The sequence below is a fragment of the Tripterygium wilfordii genome, chromosome 17 (assembly GCF_013401445.1).
Source record: "Tripterygium wilfordii isolate XIE 37 chromosome 17, ASM1340144v1, whole genome shotgun sequence".
Taxonomy (NCBI): Eukaryota; Viridiplantae; Streptophyta; class Magnoliopsida; order Celastrales; family Celastraceae; genus Tripterygium; species Tripterygium wilfordii.
Genome location: NC_052248.1, coordinates 11,501,300 through 11,516,819, shown reverse-complemented (window position 1 = coordinate 11,516,819; position 15,520 = coordinate 11,501,300). Strand labels below are relative to the sequence as shown.

Below are 15,520 nucleotides of genomic sequence, written 5' to 3'. Positions count from 1 at the left end.
ATCCTACAATTGACAAACTTGACAACAATCCCAAATCTACCACAAACTACATTGGCAGCTGCAAGACTGACTCCATGGCCTATGATGCTCAATATGCCTACTTTCCTGAAGTTCATATAGCCAGTATTGCCTCCATTGCTAATCATACCCTCTATCCGTACAATCCCTACGACCATTCCTCCTATTCCACTCTTCTCTCAACCACCAACAATCTGACACCCACTAGTCCTCGAGAATTTTCATTTTGTAGACCCTATTACTATGAGCTTGCCAGACATGCATGTAATTGTATATATTAATGTATATGTGTACAAAGGATATTTATATAATCTTACAATGTGTATTCACTCATATATATACGACATCAGGGCACTTAGTTGAGTAAGCCAAACACATAATTCTACTTGGTATCGGAGTCTGGTTTCTTCTTTCTCAAACCTAAACCTAAACCTAAACCTAATCTCAACCTAATTCCATGGAGTTGTCTACCTCAGCTGCTGATGGGGTCAACCTATAGAAGTTGGATTTGCAAACGCGATGGACAAAGACGAGGGTGTTGAGGAGAGCACCCTCAAGTTTCTGCGTGGTAGTGTCAGTGGCGCTCTTGAGGTAAACAAGTTTGGCGGTCATGCGATTTGGGCGTAGGCGGAGATGCTGGGGAGAGGGGAGGAAGGTGACAAGGAGCACAATCAATGGCACCGTCGATTGTAGGAGGAGCGGAGGCAAAGAAGATGAAGATTTGAGATCAAAGAGAGGGCGGATGTGAGACAAAGGAGAGAGAATGTCAGTATGAAGAGAGAGATAATATTAATTTAATTGTAGAGAATGCTACCGTGGTTGCCTAGATGTGGGGAACCACTATAGCAAATCTTTAAAATAAGGGAAATTTAGGTAATCTAATGCAGATGTATTTTTTGACCAGTTCTCTACATTTGTTCTCAATTTTAAAGACAAAATCATAATGCTCTTAGTCCCAATATTATTTGATATGAGATCCAACAGTTTTAGGCTTTTAGCATACACAGTCGTTTGTGGATTGTGGTAAGTCAAGTGGCATGAGTCAATCTTGTCTCACGGCTCAAACATATATAACAAACAAGTCACAAACAAAAGTGTAATGGATCCCAGTAAAAAATCTCAGTTATCCCTGTAGTGGATCTTGTCTCTTGATTGATGTAAGTGTACGGGCCCATAAAATCTTGTGATTGAATCAGAGAGTGACACATCCACTACTGGAATGATTGAAATGCTTTTTACTGAAATTCCTATCACTTCTGAGCCACAAATATCCAATTACTAATGAGCTTGAACTTGTTCCACCAGAATTTGGGTCTCTAAAGGCCCAGTTTTATTGGCTTCCACTGATTAGGGTTTTTTTGGCTGCTTAAAACCCTCGTTTTCCCTTCTCTCATATTATCTTCCGTCGACTTTCGAGGGCTCGTTCGTCTCTTTTCCTCTGGTACGGCTCTCTCTATCTCTCTGTTTTTCATGCGCGATTTCTTTCAGCTGATCTGTATCGTTGTCGAATACGACCGAATAGGAGCCGAACGCTGGGGGGCGGCACCCTCACGAGATCCATCTTCTTTCTGCTGATCTGTTTGGTTGCCGATTCCGACCGAATCGGAGCCGAACGAATTTTGTTTTTAATTTTTTTAGATTTTGTTGCTGATAATTGCTTTTTTTGGTGATGTAGTTAAAACGATGTCAGTTTCAGAGGCCGCTTGTACTTACGCCGCCCTCATACTCTTTGATGATGGCATTCCTATCACTGTATCCTTCTCTTAGGCCACATACATTTGATTTAAGTTGTAGTTTTTAGTTATCTTTAACGAATCTTCTTATTTGCATCAGCTTATATATATGCATGTCTTTACAATTCGTGTTTTTATGTTTATGATTATTTTTTGAATTTGAAGTATACTGTGTTCTCTGTTTTTGCTGTTGATTTTAAATTTAGCTTATGTAAATATGTATAAGATCTGGAAGAGATTTGTGCATCATGTGTTGATATTTCTTTTGATTGGGAAGATTGATGAAGATATTAATAATTTTATCAAAACTGGCCATTTATCTTGGATGTGAAATCTGCATTCCTTCTGTAAAAACGTTTTTTTTTAAAATGTTTTTCTGGGGATTTGTTTCTTTCCTTAATTATTAATGCATAGGGTGAGAAGATATTAATAATTTTATCGAAATTGGTCATTAATCTTGGATGTGAAATTTGCATATCATCTGTGAATACATATTTTTGTGTTTTTGGGGATGTGTTTCTCTCCTTAATTATTCATGCATAGGCTGAGAAGATCACAACTTTGGTTAAAGCTGCTGGTGTGAATGTCGAATCATATTGGCCAGGTTTGTTTGCAAAGCTTGCTGAGAAGCGTAACCTGGGGGATCTCATAATGAATGTAGGAGCTTCTGGTGGTGGTGCTGTAGCAGTTGCTGCTGCCCCAGCTGCCGCTGGTGGTGTTCCAGATGCCGCAGCTCCTGCTGCTGAGGAGAAGAAGAAGGTAACTAGTTGTGTTGCCTTGTTGAATGTTGAAAGGTAAAATTTAGACTTTGATGTTCTGAGATGTCTAAATGATTTCCTGGTTTTGTAATATTACAGGAAGAACCAGCAGAGGAGAGTGACGATGATATGGGATTCAGCTTGTTCGATTAGGATCTTATTTCATTCAAATTTGGTCCAGTCTCTTTTTTACTTTAGTAGTTTCTCATCAAATCTCTTTGGTACTTGTTAAATGGCTTGATATTAGTATTCCTGAACAAAGTTTACGACTTGTTTCTGCACAATGTAGATTGCTACCTGATATATATCTTATTTCAGGCTCCATTGCGTTTTTTCTCTTCTTATCCATCACTCCTATTGCATGGTCCTTAAATTTTGGTTTGAATTTGGTGGTTTGGTGTCCGGAGATGACATATTTTGTAGCAATCAAAGGATTTTGCTCCCCTGCATAGTCTTGGTATAAGATCCTTCTTGTTTCTGAGTGCTAAGGTTTTAGATTAGCGGATTGTTATGACTTATCCCCTTGTGCATGTGATGTTTTAATCTTTGTCTGACTATTAAAAATTGCATAGAATGATTGAGTTTCCAGTAATGACCTATGCCCCTGTTTCCTTTTGCACATCCCAAACTGTGACATGACCATTCTCATATCCAGCTAAAAGCAGGCCACCTTGCTGGTTAAAGCATATCGAAGCGACCGGGGAATGAGACTGATCCCCTTGCAAACCAAGTATCAACATCTGGAATACACACAGCAAAATTCAGTAGGAGCAAAGACCTTTTATGAATATACATTAAGTGTCGCCAGAAGGACGATACAACTCGATCATAATCTCCTCCAGATTCTGACTTACCTCGAGAAATCTACCATCTTGACAAACTCTTGGCTAAAATTCTATCGGCAACACATCCCAGCTGAATGGCCATCTTCAATTACCCAACAGCCATTGTTGAATTCCCTGAATCACACAGGCCATTTGTTTACAGATTATACAGTCCAACAGTTGGAGCACAAACTTTGCTCCACCTCCACTTCTAGCATGTTCGTTGATTCATCCACCCTACCTTCCCTACACAATGCTGTCATCTTTGCTTCATAGATAAAAGTTGTTGGCTGAAAGCCTCTAGCTCTCTCATCTCATGAAGCACTTTGTCACCTTGACGTATAGAGATCAACAGTCATTGCTGTATAACTAGCCAAACTGGGAATCCCACCTCTTATTAGAGTTGTTTCTAGGGACGTGTTTTTCTCCTTTATTATTGATGCGTAGGCTGAAAAGATCGGGACGCTGGTTGAAGCTGCTGGTGTAATTGTTGAATCATATTGGCCAGGTTTTTTTGGCAAAGCTTGCTCAGAAGCAGCAGATCTGGAGGATCTCATAATGAATGTAGGAGCTGCTGCTGCACACTACTTCCACTCATTCACACAACCCTCCATTCATTCACAAAATCTTCACACTCGCACACACTCCCTTAACTCGCTTCCACTATCACCAACCGGGTATCCCCTCCTCAAAGGTATGCAAGTCTCTCAAACTCCCTTTTGGCTTGGTTGGCAATCGAATGGATTAGACATATATGTGTCAAAAGTTCGATTCCAACGACAAGCGTAATTCTCTGTGATATTTCAAAAAAAAAAAAAAAAATTGGCGTAGTGCAATTATACTGCCTTGTTATGCTGATTAACACGTCACGTTTAGTTCAATTCATGCAATTGCTCTGCTTGGACAAAATTAGGGCTTGTATGATATACAATTGGGGATTATGGAAAACATTGGCAAATGCATGTGTTACTGTTAGGATTTGATATATATATATATCAGAAATTCTTCTATGTGGACCAAAATCCAACGGTTGTAATAATGCAAAGCATGAGTGGAGGCGACACATTTACTAAGAGATCCACTACATCTATGATTAAAAAATAAGTCCACAAAGTTGATTCACATTTTTTGGTCCACATAGGAGAATTTATGTATATATATATAAAACAATGGTTCCCTGACTGCCTGGTTTAACAATTTGCAGCCTTCATGTCCAGTACCTCCAGCTCCATCGGCTAGCTTCAAACCCGTTTAAGACTAAACTACCCCCACTTTGACACCAACTTAATTAATTTGTGTAATCATGATACAAGTCTATGTATCTTGAACTTGTTGAACCAAATGTAAATCCTAGTCATTATCCTTTGGATGTGAACTAGATAGATTAACGTAAACACACGAAATAGATAGGAAATCACGTGTGTTGGGTAATTAAGGACATGAAAATTTCATGTGTGAGTTTAGTAGGAGTCGAACTCATGACATCTAGAGACGAAAAATTGAAGGTTGTAGTATACCAAATTGCCATATATATATATAATATGGCATAGAAAGAACATTGACTATGCTCGTACGTGTATATGGATATATAGTCATCATAGGCTGAATGTATATATTGAACAAGATTGAATTTAAAAAAAAAAAAAAACTCTTCGGTTGAAAAGAGAAAAAACATCGTGATTGAAGAAAAGTTGGTATTGTATTTCTGAAAGTTATTCGGCAAGCAAATTAACCTTGCCTACACAGATACATATTTGAGACAGAATTGGGTTCAAATGAGTGAATCATGCATATATATATATATATATATATATATATATATATATATATATATATATTCCCTCCTATGCTTACCCACAGTACATGTAGTCCAACCAATTCAAGAGTACGACTATTTGCACCTTAAAATTTAGTAAGTACATCCAGGCTAAATAAACCTCACTTAAAAATGTAACATTCTCAAGTACACTCATTTTTTCAATTTCTCCAAAAAATGTCATCTGCACCCCTACTTCTTCCTCAAACCCTCCACCATCGAAACCACCACTGGCCACATTATTCTTCTTCTCACAAGAACCAGCAGTTTTAGATTCAGGTTTGGTTCACAAACATTGAAAACATTTTACGTATAAGCGCTTGGAAAACCCAAGAAGAAGCAAATTTGGTACAAAGAGTGAAGTGACCTGTAAACTCTCCAGCCCAAATCTGAATACCTAGAGTTGTTGACGTCGTCGGCTCATAGGAGCATTTGGCTGGACTTCTGGTGCCAGTCCGGTGGCTAACCTACTGCGTGGAGGGTCCGTTCGGATGAGACCTGTGAAGGCCTCGTTGGGAACTAGGGTTTTGTTCTGGCAGATGAAGAAGAACAGAGAAGAAGAAGGAGAAAGATGAAGATTTGGGGCTGCTATGGTAGGGACGGTGGGTGTTTAAAGATTGGGTTTTTTCACGAGATTTTGGGTTGTAATTAGTAAAACCTTAGGTGCAAATAATCATACTCCAATTCAATCATTACCTCTCTTACACATATTTAGTTCCATGGACGTACATACAAGTCTCTAGCTAGCTTGGTTCCTTGAAAATAATTTAAGAATTAATTGTACCAATTTCGTATGGATTCCTCTCCCCTTAAATCGGTAGCCAAGAGTTTCATGTAAATAAATGACTATAAAAAAAAAAACTGGATAATATATGAAAAACATTTTACTATAGACAGAGATATAAAATTAAGATTAATATATAACTGAAAATGTGGGGGCGACGTTACCAATGATGTTTATTGCCTGCACCAGCCTGATTGAAAGTGATTAATTACGTTAATCTTAGAATAAAGACATTATTTTGGAGTACATTACACCTCTGTATCATACTTGAAAACAAAATACAAAATCAAGCACTTGCAATAGCGGGACAATACCAATGCTTATATATATATATATATATATATATATATATATATATGAGCACATCTCTCAAACAGACAGACGTGTATAAACAAAATTGTTTACGGACTCCTTTCATCTCCACATGATTGGTATCAACCAGTGGCAGATCTAGGATTCAAACTCATTGGGGGCACAATTAAGTAGTGGCGGGTCTTCATAATTTTTTTTTTGGGTTATTTATATGCGACGAATATAATGTAATAGTTTCAAACAATAAAACAAGACATCTTTATTTATTACAATTGTTCTTCATGAGTTTTCATATTCTGAAAAAATTCTATTACAATATCATTAGTAATAGTTTCAAACAATTATTTTTCTATAAAACATACAACGAACATCTGAACAAGAACAAGGAGGAGCAACTAATTTCAATTTTGTGCCCTAACGTGAGAAATCAAAAAAAGAGAAGCCTGCGTAATAGCTGAAGCAAAGGGAAATCTATATAAAGAATGGGCCTAATAATTTTTTACTAGAGGCCTGGTTAGATATCATTGGAGGCCTAATTAATTTGGGCATGGTACACAAAAACTCTATATAAATTTTTTTTCCAAAAATTCACTGGTGGCCCAGCCCCCCAGTGATTGTTAATCAGCTCCGCCTCTCTATCAACACAATTAGGATGCGGGAGTACTACATGTCCATAATTTTGATATACATAATCTAGGTGACATGAGGAGAAGTGTGACGACTATTTTGTATAATGGACAATTATACACACATATCATTTTGGATTAGGATGTGGCCCACACTTAGATATTCAAGTTATTACCACCACAGGATGGTGGATGATGTTAGCATGTGAGAACCAATAATATATATATATATATATAAAAATTCTTAAGTGCAGACGTCCGCAACTTAATAATTTTTGCACTCCATTTTTTAAATATTTTCAAAAGTAAAATGATAAGTGGAGAATACCAATGCTTATAATTTGTGGACAATTAATACACACGAGTGTGAATAAATTATGGATTTATCCTTGTTTATAGACACGTAAGGTAAGTCGCTTTAGCTTGGTTTGATAGAGTTATATTTTGTCAGCGTATCTAAAGTTCATTATTTCCTTAATTAAACAAATGAGATTCGTATCTGCGGTCATTTTCACGTCCTTTGTAAGCCAAAGGAACAGATGGATCGCCTGGCGTGGCTTTTTAATATTTCAATCACCCACCACAGTTGTAAATTGTAATTCAAGCCAACGAAGCCGACAAAGTGTACTGTTTAAATGAATATACAGCCAAGGTGACAGACCGGGTTTGACCCATCTGTTGAACTATGAATAGTCCAACGGAAGGGAAGAGCCGTTGAGAGACAGTCATGATTCGGTTCCAACTAAACTTCCAAGTCAAAAGGGCTGTCTTGTCTATAAAGGCTCTAAATGTTTGCATTACTAGGTTTTGTGTTAGAAAATCTCAGCCATGCACACATTAATATTGCCTACTTTAGGTTTATTGAGATTCTCGTAGATATATCAGGTTCGCATGATTTTGTTCTTCTTAGACGCATGACTTTATTCTTTTTGAGTGGTCTCATTTAATGATAATAAAATTTTTGTTTTTTTTTGGACTATCTCATTTAATGATACTTAAACTAAGAAAAGATTGTGATAGAGACTTGGGTTTTTTTTTTTATAAACTCAACTCATTTGGGTTATCCAAGTGACGTGGGATATTTGACATTTTGGCTTAATTCATAAAATTCTCTTTCAACCTACTTTCATCTTTGTCCCACCCTCTCTAAATAACTAGATGGACACAATTATATATTAATAAGTGACAGCCATATTATGGTTTCCTTGAGTAATCACAGCTGGGTTTAGATAAAATGGATTGCCAAACCATAAATAAGAGGGACCCATTTTGTCAAATTGGGCAAGCTAATCAAAACAGTGGACTATGTTTAGTGGGAGGAATTTAGGCCATTGATCTATACACACTTGTTTTAGTATTTGTTTGGTGGAATTTTAAAGCCTTGTTTTGCAACACAGACAGAGTGACCATGTTATTGCACAAAATACTTACTGTTTTTGGCCCACCAAACACCACATAACCTCCTCATTAGCTGTGCTTTTCCGGTTTGCTCTGCTGCAAGAGCAGCAGAGGAGGTGTTGAACGGACCCAAACAGGAACAGACACAGAGACGATAGTCAAGGCAAGGTGTAATACAGCGAAGCAGACACACCCTACGCATATATATTATATTATATACATATGAATAATACAGAGTCAGAGGCAGAGAGAGAAAGTAAGCGGTAGTGATACAGCGAAAAAGGTTGGATCTTTTGGTCATTTGACGTTTCATTGGACAGCCATGCCCACACCATTGTCGTTGTGGGTGCCCACTAGCAGTTTTTTTGTCCTCTCCTCCTTCTCTCTCTATTCATGTATGTTTATATATGTGTTAAATATTTTCTACTGGGTTTCTTTTTCTTGTCATCCTCTTTCCACCTTCAACAGTAATGATTTTCTTGTTAGGGGTATCCTTCTTGAGGAATCTGAGGAGTTTTGATTGTGAAAAAGCGGCAGTTATTATAGCTTTTGAAAAATCAACTACGAGAACACGAAGAAGAAGAAGAACAAAACAAATAGAAACGCAAGCGCACGAGTGTGTGCCAAGGAAAAGAGACTTCCATTTGTTTTGATTGATTTGATCATCAAACAAACAGAACAGTCCCTCACTACCCTTTCCTTTTTCCTTTCCCCTTCTATATATCCGGCTTCAAGGGATCCTGGTTTTGTTCTGGGTTCTCTGCTTTTTTTCTTTTCTTTTCTTTTTTAATTTGTTTAGTTTTATTTTGGGGCTTTTTGAAACCCTTTGTGAAATATGTCTCAACAAAGGCAGTTCCAGATGGTGGCAGGCAGCAACCCAGGTGGTGACTACAATGATAAAACTTTTACGAAAATCTTTGTTGGTGGTTTGGCATGGGTGACTCAGAGAGACACCATGAGGCGTTATTTCGAGCAGTTTGGGGAGATTCTTGAAGCTGTTGTTATTACAGATAAGAACACAGGGAGATCTAAAGGTTATGGCTTTGTAAGCCCCTCAATAAGCCCTTGCCTCTTATATCTTCGAATCAGTTGTTTTCTTCACATGATAGTTTGATGTCATTTTCTTATTTAAAAAATTTATCAGGTTACATTTAAGGATCCAGAGTCTGCTATGAGAGCATGCCAAAACCCATCTCCTGTTATTGATGGAAGGAGAGCTAACTGCAATCTTGCATCTCTTGGTGCCCAGAAAACACGTTCATCAACTAATCCTCAACATGGTTGGTCTCTCTATCATCTTCTCTTCCTCATTTTCCTTCCATTTCTTGCAAAATCGTCGTTGAAATATCTCCTCTCTCAAAAATGACAAATTTTTTAACCTTATAAGAGAATGTGATAATGGGCATCAACGTTTTGTCCTCCAATTTCGAACCCAGTTTCATTTTGATCTTTTGTACAATATTATATAACCATATCCATCAATGTGATAAAACATTGATAGTTTGGATCTAATTAAGCTTCGAAAAGGTGGAAGTATTTATTTAATTCAGATCATAAATATGAAAACGGCAGGTCCAGGACGGTTTAGACTAGCACCAGCGGGATTGGTAGCTCCACCGGCTTTTCAGGGCTCATCGTCAACACTTGTTCATCATCATCAACCTTCTGGTCAATACACATTTCCTTATTCGACTTACGGGTGAGCAAAAACATCGTATGTAGGACTAATTATACATGAGACCTGCATATTCTGATACGATTTGTTTCGCAGGTATTCTGGATATACACAAGACATCTTGTATCCATTGGTTTGTATTTCCTATATATCCATGTTATGTGTATATAGCCAAATTTATATGCCTTGTTGAATTAATTTTGCTGGTTTTGTTGCAGAATTATTACAATGTCTATGGTGGTCAACAATTCTCACCTTACCATACAGCAGGGACATCAGGGGCTGCACCTGGGATGTTCCACAGTCTTTACCCAATATATGCCCAATATGCACAAACTAGTCAAGCTCATGGTTTTGGGGTTCAATATCATCCTCAAATGGTGCAGTACCCTTATTTACCTCAACACTATGGCTCTAGTACTGGTAGCCTATCACTTCCTTCATTGGCAATGGCCACTACAAGTACAGGTGATAAATCTACATATATATATATATATATATGCATGTTTCTTTATACTAATTAAGCACAGTTTTGTACGTTTAATGTTATGGTTGAACTTGAATGTGAAATTAAATATAACAGGTGCCACAACCACATCAACAACAATACCGACTACAATTACACCACCAACATCCACAACTACCGGAGGAATTGGAGCTGGGGCAGCTACCACTTCACAGCAGGCCTCATCAGGATCAGCTTCTGAACAGAATTCGTCAACCAAAGAATGACTGGAAAACACAAGGAATTACAAGGCTAACAAGATCGTAAAGCAGGAAAGGCGCGAACAGAAACAAGGAGAATAAGAAAAGACACATCAAGTTTTCACTGATTTGGAAGATGAATACTGATCAGCAAGCACAGGAAGAGAAAGAATATCAAGGAATTCGCGCCCAAGTAGTCCTTTAATTCATTCTTGGATTCATTCATGCTCAACATTATGTTTGTTTAGGACAATAGGGGGTCTTTTTAATTTCTAGGCATTAGAAGATACAAAATCATATTCATTTCATTCTCAATTTCTCATGTAATGGGCATAAGGTGGAAACCAAATATTGGCTTTGGATTCCACCTCAAAACACTGACTATTTGATGACTATATATGTCTTCATTGCACAGAGCATCCGATGACATACAGTCTGATTGTTTATATCAGCATTAGTGGGTTCAAAAGATTGATTTTGTATCTTTGAACCCAGATTAATTGAAATGTTGGGCTCGGACAGCTCACACATTAAACATTGTAACATTTGTTTTTGTTCTGTTCTGTTCTGTTCATTGATTGTTAATGAATGAAAGCATGTTAATGTATAGAAATAGAGAGAGTTCTGTCTCAATACTTTGTTTCTCTCTTTTTATCCTTCGCTGATAATCATAGCTTTTGCCTTTCATCAATCCCTTTCAGTTGGGAATTCTTTTGCTTATTTTAAATTTCTATTTTTTTGTGTGATCATGTGTTTGAGATCCCCATCGATACCAAAGTAACCAAACACATGATCACACAAAAAGATAGAAATTTAAAATAAGCAAGAGAGAAACAATTCAAGAGAAATTTAAAATAAGCAAGAGAGAAACAATTCAAGAGTGCTAAACGTCCCAATAATTGGAATCTTGTTGAGATGTATGACAACATTTAAAAAGTGCATGTGTTGGAGCACTTTAATTTTTGTCCGTACACCTCAATAACTGGGATCATCCCATTGTTGGCAGGACATTTCACCTGCATTTTAAATGTTGTTCATACACCTCAACAGTTGGGATCTCAGTTGTTGTCCAGTTGCTTGGACGTTTATCTTTTTCGGAAACCATTATAACCCAAAACTATGGGCCGGTGGAGCATGAGGTCCACTATGAAGTTAATCGAGAAATTGAGATTGTCTCCAGGCTGAGAGCCAAAATGGCCCATTTATCCGGTTTGTTGGCTTGGCTCAGCCTCAGGCCCATAAATAATTGGGCTGATTTCTAGTTGTTTACAATTTGGGTCGAGCCTGGGAAAAGGCCCATAAAGAATTACACACATTCTGATCCGCATCCGCTCTACCCTCCTCCCTCCCCTCTGCTCCCCTTGCCCCGCCTCACCTGTTTCAATCCCCCAAACTCGTCAGCCCTGATTACAACGAATTCGTCGGCGTCTGCACTCTCGTCTCCGGCTTTAAATCCTTGTCCTCTTTTTCCTATTGAAATTGAGCGACGAGTCGAGACTAGGCGGTGCTACCCGTGAAATTATTCTAATTTATGGTGTAACTGGGTAAGATAACTCTTCCCTCTCCCTCTCTCTCTAAAAAACAATATATTGTTTTTCCTATCTTCGTTCTTCAATTCCCTGATGTTGGTTGTTTGAAGTCAATTTATTTGCTCTTGCAACTCAATATGAATTATATTCACCAGTTGTTGGACTCATTAGGGTGCATTATCTATTGATTGTCTCATGAGGAAAATGGAAGAGAAATTGATTTGGATACAGGTTATTAACATGTAAGATTAAATTGAATTTTAGTTGCTTAAGTAGCATGAGAGGTAAGTTCTCTTTCTTTAACTTTTATGTAAACAGATTTTACTAATTGGTTGAGTTTGTCAGATATATTGAGTATTTAAAGTGTACATTGATGATCTGCTAAGGCATATCCAGTGCTCTTTCCTTGCAATTTTGGAAGCTGTGACCTCATCAGAGCCACCAATTGCACTTGATATGTTAAATATTGTCGATTAGGTTGCTCTGATAGTCTTTTGTTTCAGTGTCAAATGCAGGTTTTAATGACATGAGATTTTCTGGAAAACTACTATCAGTTTTCATCCTTTTGGATATGCAATAAATTAACAATGAGAAAAAGTTTTAGAAACAGTGCAAAAAATCAAAAGTTGAACAAGATGGTACCTTACTACCTTATGTCAATTTGGCTGATTTCCTTGATGATCTTTTCGGTTAATCCGAATCCCATCTATTTTTTACTGTTTTCCTGTATAGGGTCCATCTCTGTTTATTGCTTCATTTAGTGAATACCATCAATAGTCCACCCTTACAATTGCTTATTTATTTACTCTGGCTTCTTACATTACTTTTTATTGGAGGATTATTATTGTGTTGAGACTAACAAGAGCTGTCTCTGATGGCATTTTGTTGTAGGCTTGTAGCTACAAAATAAATGTTTCACATACCATGAGTGTAAGATGGCCAAGATTTCTTACACCTTCACAGCTCTCTCAGATTATACAGAAGCAGAAAAACCCGTTAGTAGCTCTCCAGCTGTTCAAGGAAGCCAAAGAAAAGTACCCCGATTATCACCACAATGGTCCAGTCTATGCTTCCATGATTGGCATCCTTGGAAACTCCGGCCGTGTCAATGAGATGAAAGAGGTAATTGATCAGATGAAAGAGGATTCCTGTGAGTTGAAAGATTCTGTGGCTGCAACTGCAATCAAGATCTACGGGGGAAATGGACTGCTAAATGAGGCTCTTTCTCTTTTTAAGAACCTTCCACAGTTCAATTGTGTGAATTGGACTAAATCTTTCAATACCCTCTTACAGTTAATGGTTAAAGAATCCAAGCTAGAAACTGCTCATCGTCTTTTCTTGGAAAATTCTTTTGGATGGGAAGTAAAATCTCGTCTTCGTGCTTTAAACTTACTTATGGATGCTCTTTGCCATCGTAATCAGTCTGATCTTGCATTGCAAATCTTTCAAGAGATGAATTATCAGGGGTGCTATCCAGATAGGGAAAGTTACCAAATTTTGATGAAGGGGCTGTGCAAAGATGGGAGACTGCATGAAGCCACCCATTTGCTGTATTCTATGTTTTGCCGGATATCTCAAAAAGGTAGTGGTGCAGATATTGTAATTTATAGAACCGTTCTAGATGCTTTGTGTGATGATGGGCAGGTTGAGATGGCTGCAGAAATTCTTAGTAAGATTTTAAGGAAGGGGCTAAAGGCTCCAAAACGGTGTCAATACAATCTTGATCTCACTCGTTTCAGCAGTGTTGAGGATGTACAAGAGACAAAGCGTTTGATTAATGAAACTCTAATTAGAGGTGGGATTCCCAGTCTGGCTAGTTATACAGCAATGGCTGTTGATCTCTATGGTGAAGGTAACATTTGTCAAGGTGACAAAGTGCTTCATGAGATGAGAGCTAGAGGCTTTCAGACAACAACTTTAACCTATGAAGCGAAGATGGTAGCATTGTGTAGGGAAGGTAGGGTGGATGAAGCAATGAACGTGCTAGAGGTTGAGATGGTGGAGCAAAGTTGTGCTCCAACTGTTAGACTGTATAATACTGTAATCAAAGGCCTGTGTGATTCAGGGAATTCAGCAATGGCTGTTGGGTATTTGAAGAAGATGGCTAAGCAGGTGGGATGTGTTGCTGACAATGAAACTTATAGAATTTTAGCCGAGGGTTTATGCCAAGATGGTAGATATCTTGAGGCAAGTCAGATTCTGGACGAGATGATGATCAAGTCATATTGTCCTTCTGGTGACACTTACCGTTTACTCATAAAAGGTCTTTGCTCCATTGGCAGGCAGTATGAAGCTGTGATGTGGTTGGAAGAGATGCTTAGCCGTGGTAAATTACCTGAAGTTTCAGTATGGGAGCCATTGGTGTCATCTGCACTTCACAACATGGCTGTCATAGATGTTGCTGTGAGGCATTTTCTGCTGCTAAGTTCTTCATAGATTGCGTCTGAGCTCTCCGCTGGATTATGATCAAATACTAATTTGATTGTGATGAAGTGTATGATACTAGTGGTGTCATTAGTGTAACCATATTGATCATAAACGTATAAGTTTGTTCCCCCTCCGTTCTAGCTTTCTAAATAAGTCCGACCAGTGCGGGAAATCCGGAAGTTCCTGCCTTCCCCAGAGTTCTTCCTTAGGGTTGCTGCCATCCATTTCCTTCATCTTTTAATCATCGTGTAGTGTTTGGACTTCAACTTTGAAGCTACAATCAGAGTTCTTCCTTACGGCTGCCATGACACATAGCATTTTCTTTATGATAGATGATAGGCGCTGGGAGAATTGGGAGCTTTTGGAAACATAGCGGGTGTAGAAAATGGAATCATTAGAATGTTGTTTAAATTTTTCAAAAGAAAAAAAATCGAGATCGATTTTAAAATTAAAATTATTTACACAAACAATAACTCCAAATGTATTTAGATAAGTAAGGTTATTAAATGTTTTAAAAAATTGTAAATAATTTAGACAAATGTCACAATTAAAATTAAATGTTAACAATTAAAAACAACATCGGTGATTCTATTGGTGTGTTCCAACAACATATATTTAGTGTAGAGTGATGAGCCTCTCAGATCTAGTGGAGATGATGATCTTTCTTGATGAAGGGAAAATCAAGAATATTGATTCAATTCATGTATATTGTTTTTTTTTTGTTTAGTCTGATTCGTGTTATTCGGGTATATTTTGGTGTTATCCAACCATAATTTGATATTTGTTTTTCAATTTTGTAATTTCTTTGTTAATGTATGTAACGTGACATTAGTCGTAACATTTACTAACGGATTGAAGGGATGAATTTTAAGTCCTTTAATAGAAAAAGAAAAAGAAAAAGAAAAAGAAAAAGAA

General features: G+C 37.6%; 3 protein-coding genes across 3 annotated transcripts; all 3 read left to right on the top strand.

Annotated features, from left to right (window-relative positions):
- The first annotated feature begins 1,316 nt into the window (after positions 1-1,316).
- On the top strand, positions 1,317-2,850 carry LOC119982779 (60S acidic ribosomal protein P1-3-like). The gene is made up of 4 exons (XM_038826335.1): positions 1,317-1,459; positions 1,694-1,770; positions 2,295-2,510; positions 2,609-2,850. The coding sequence occupies exons 2-4, from the start codon at positions 1,702-1,704 to the stop codon at positions 2,660-2,662; spliced, it is 339 nt and encodes a 112-aa protein (XP_038682263.1). The 5' UTR covers positions 1,317-1,459; positions 1,694-1,701; the 3' UTR covers positions 2,663-2,850.
- Positions 2,851-8,594: 5,744 nt separating this feature from the next.
- LOC119982967 (RNA-binding protein 24-B-like) lies at positions 8,595-11,252 on the top strand. Its single transcript, XM_038826589.1, has 6 exons — positions 8,595-9,314; positions 9,414-9,549; positions 9,842-9,968; positions 10,041-10,077; positions 10,163-10,412; positions 10,528-11,252. Exons 1-6 carry the CDS (start codon positions 9,105-9,107, stop codon positions 10,674-10,676), a joined length of 909 nt encoding a protein of 302 aa, XP_038682517.1. The 5' UTR covers positions 8,595-9,104; the 3' UTR covers positions 10,677-11,252.
- A 746-nt stretch (positions 11,253-11,998) lies between these two features.
- On the top strand, positions 11,999-14,796 carry LOC119981741 (pentatricopeptide repeat-containing protein At1g05600). The gene is made up of 2 exons (XM_038824853.1): positions 11,999-12,193; positions 13,070-14,796. Exon 2 carries the CDS (start codon positions 13,103-13,105, stop codon positions 14,612-14,614), a length of 1,512 nt encoding a protein of 503 aa, XP_038680781.1. The 5' UTR covers positions 11,999-12,193; positions 13,070-13,102; the 3' UTR covers positions 14,615-14,796.
- Positions 14,797-15,520: the final 724 nt, after the last annotated feature.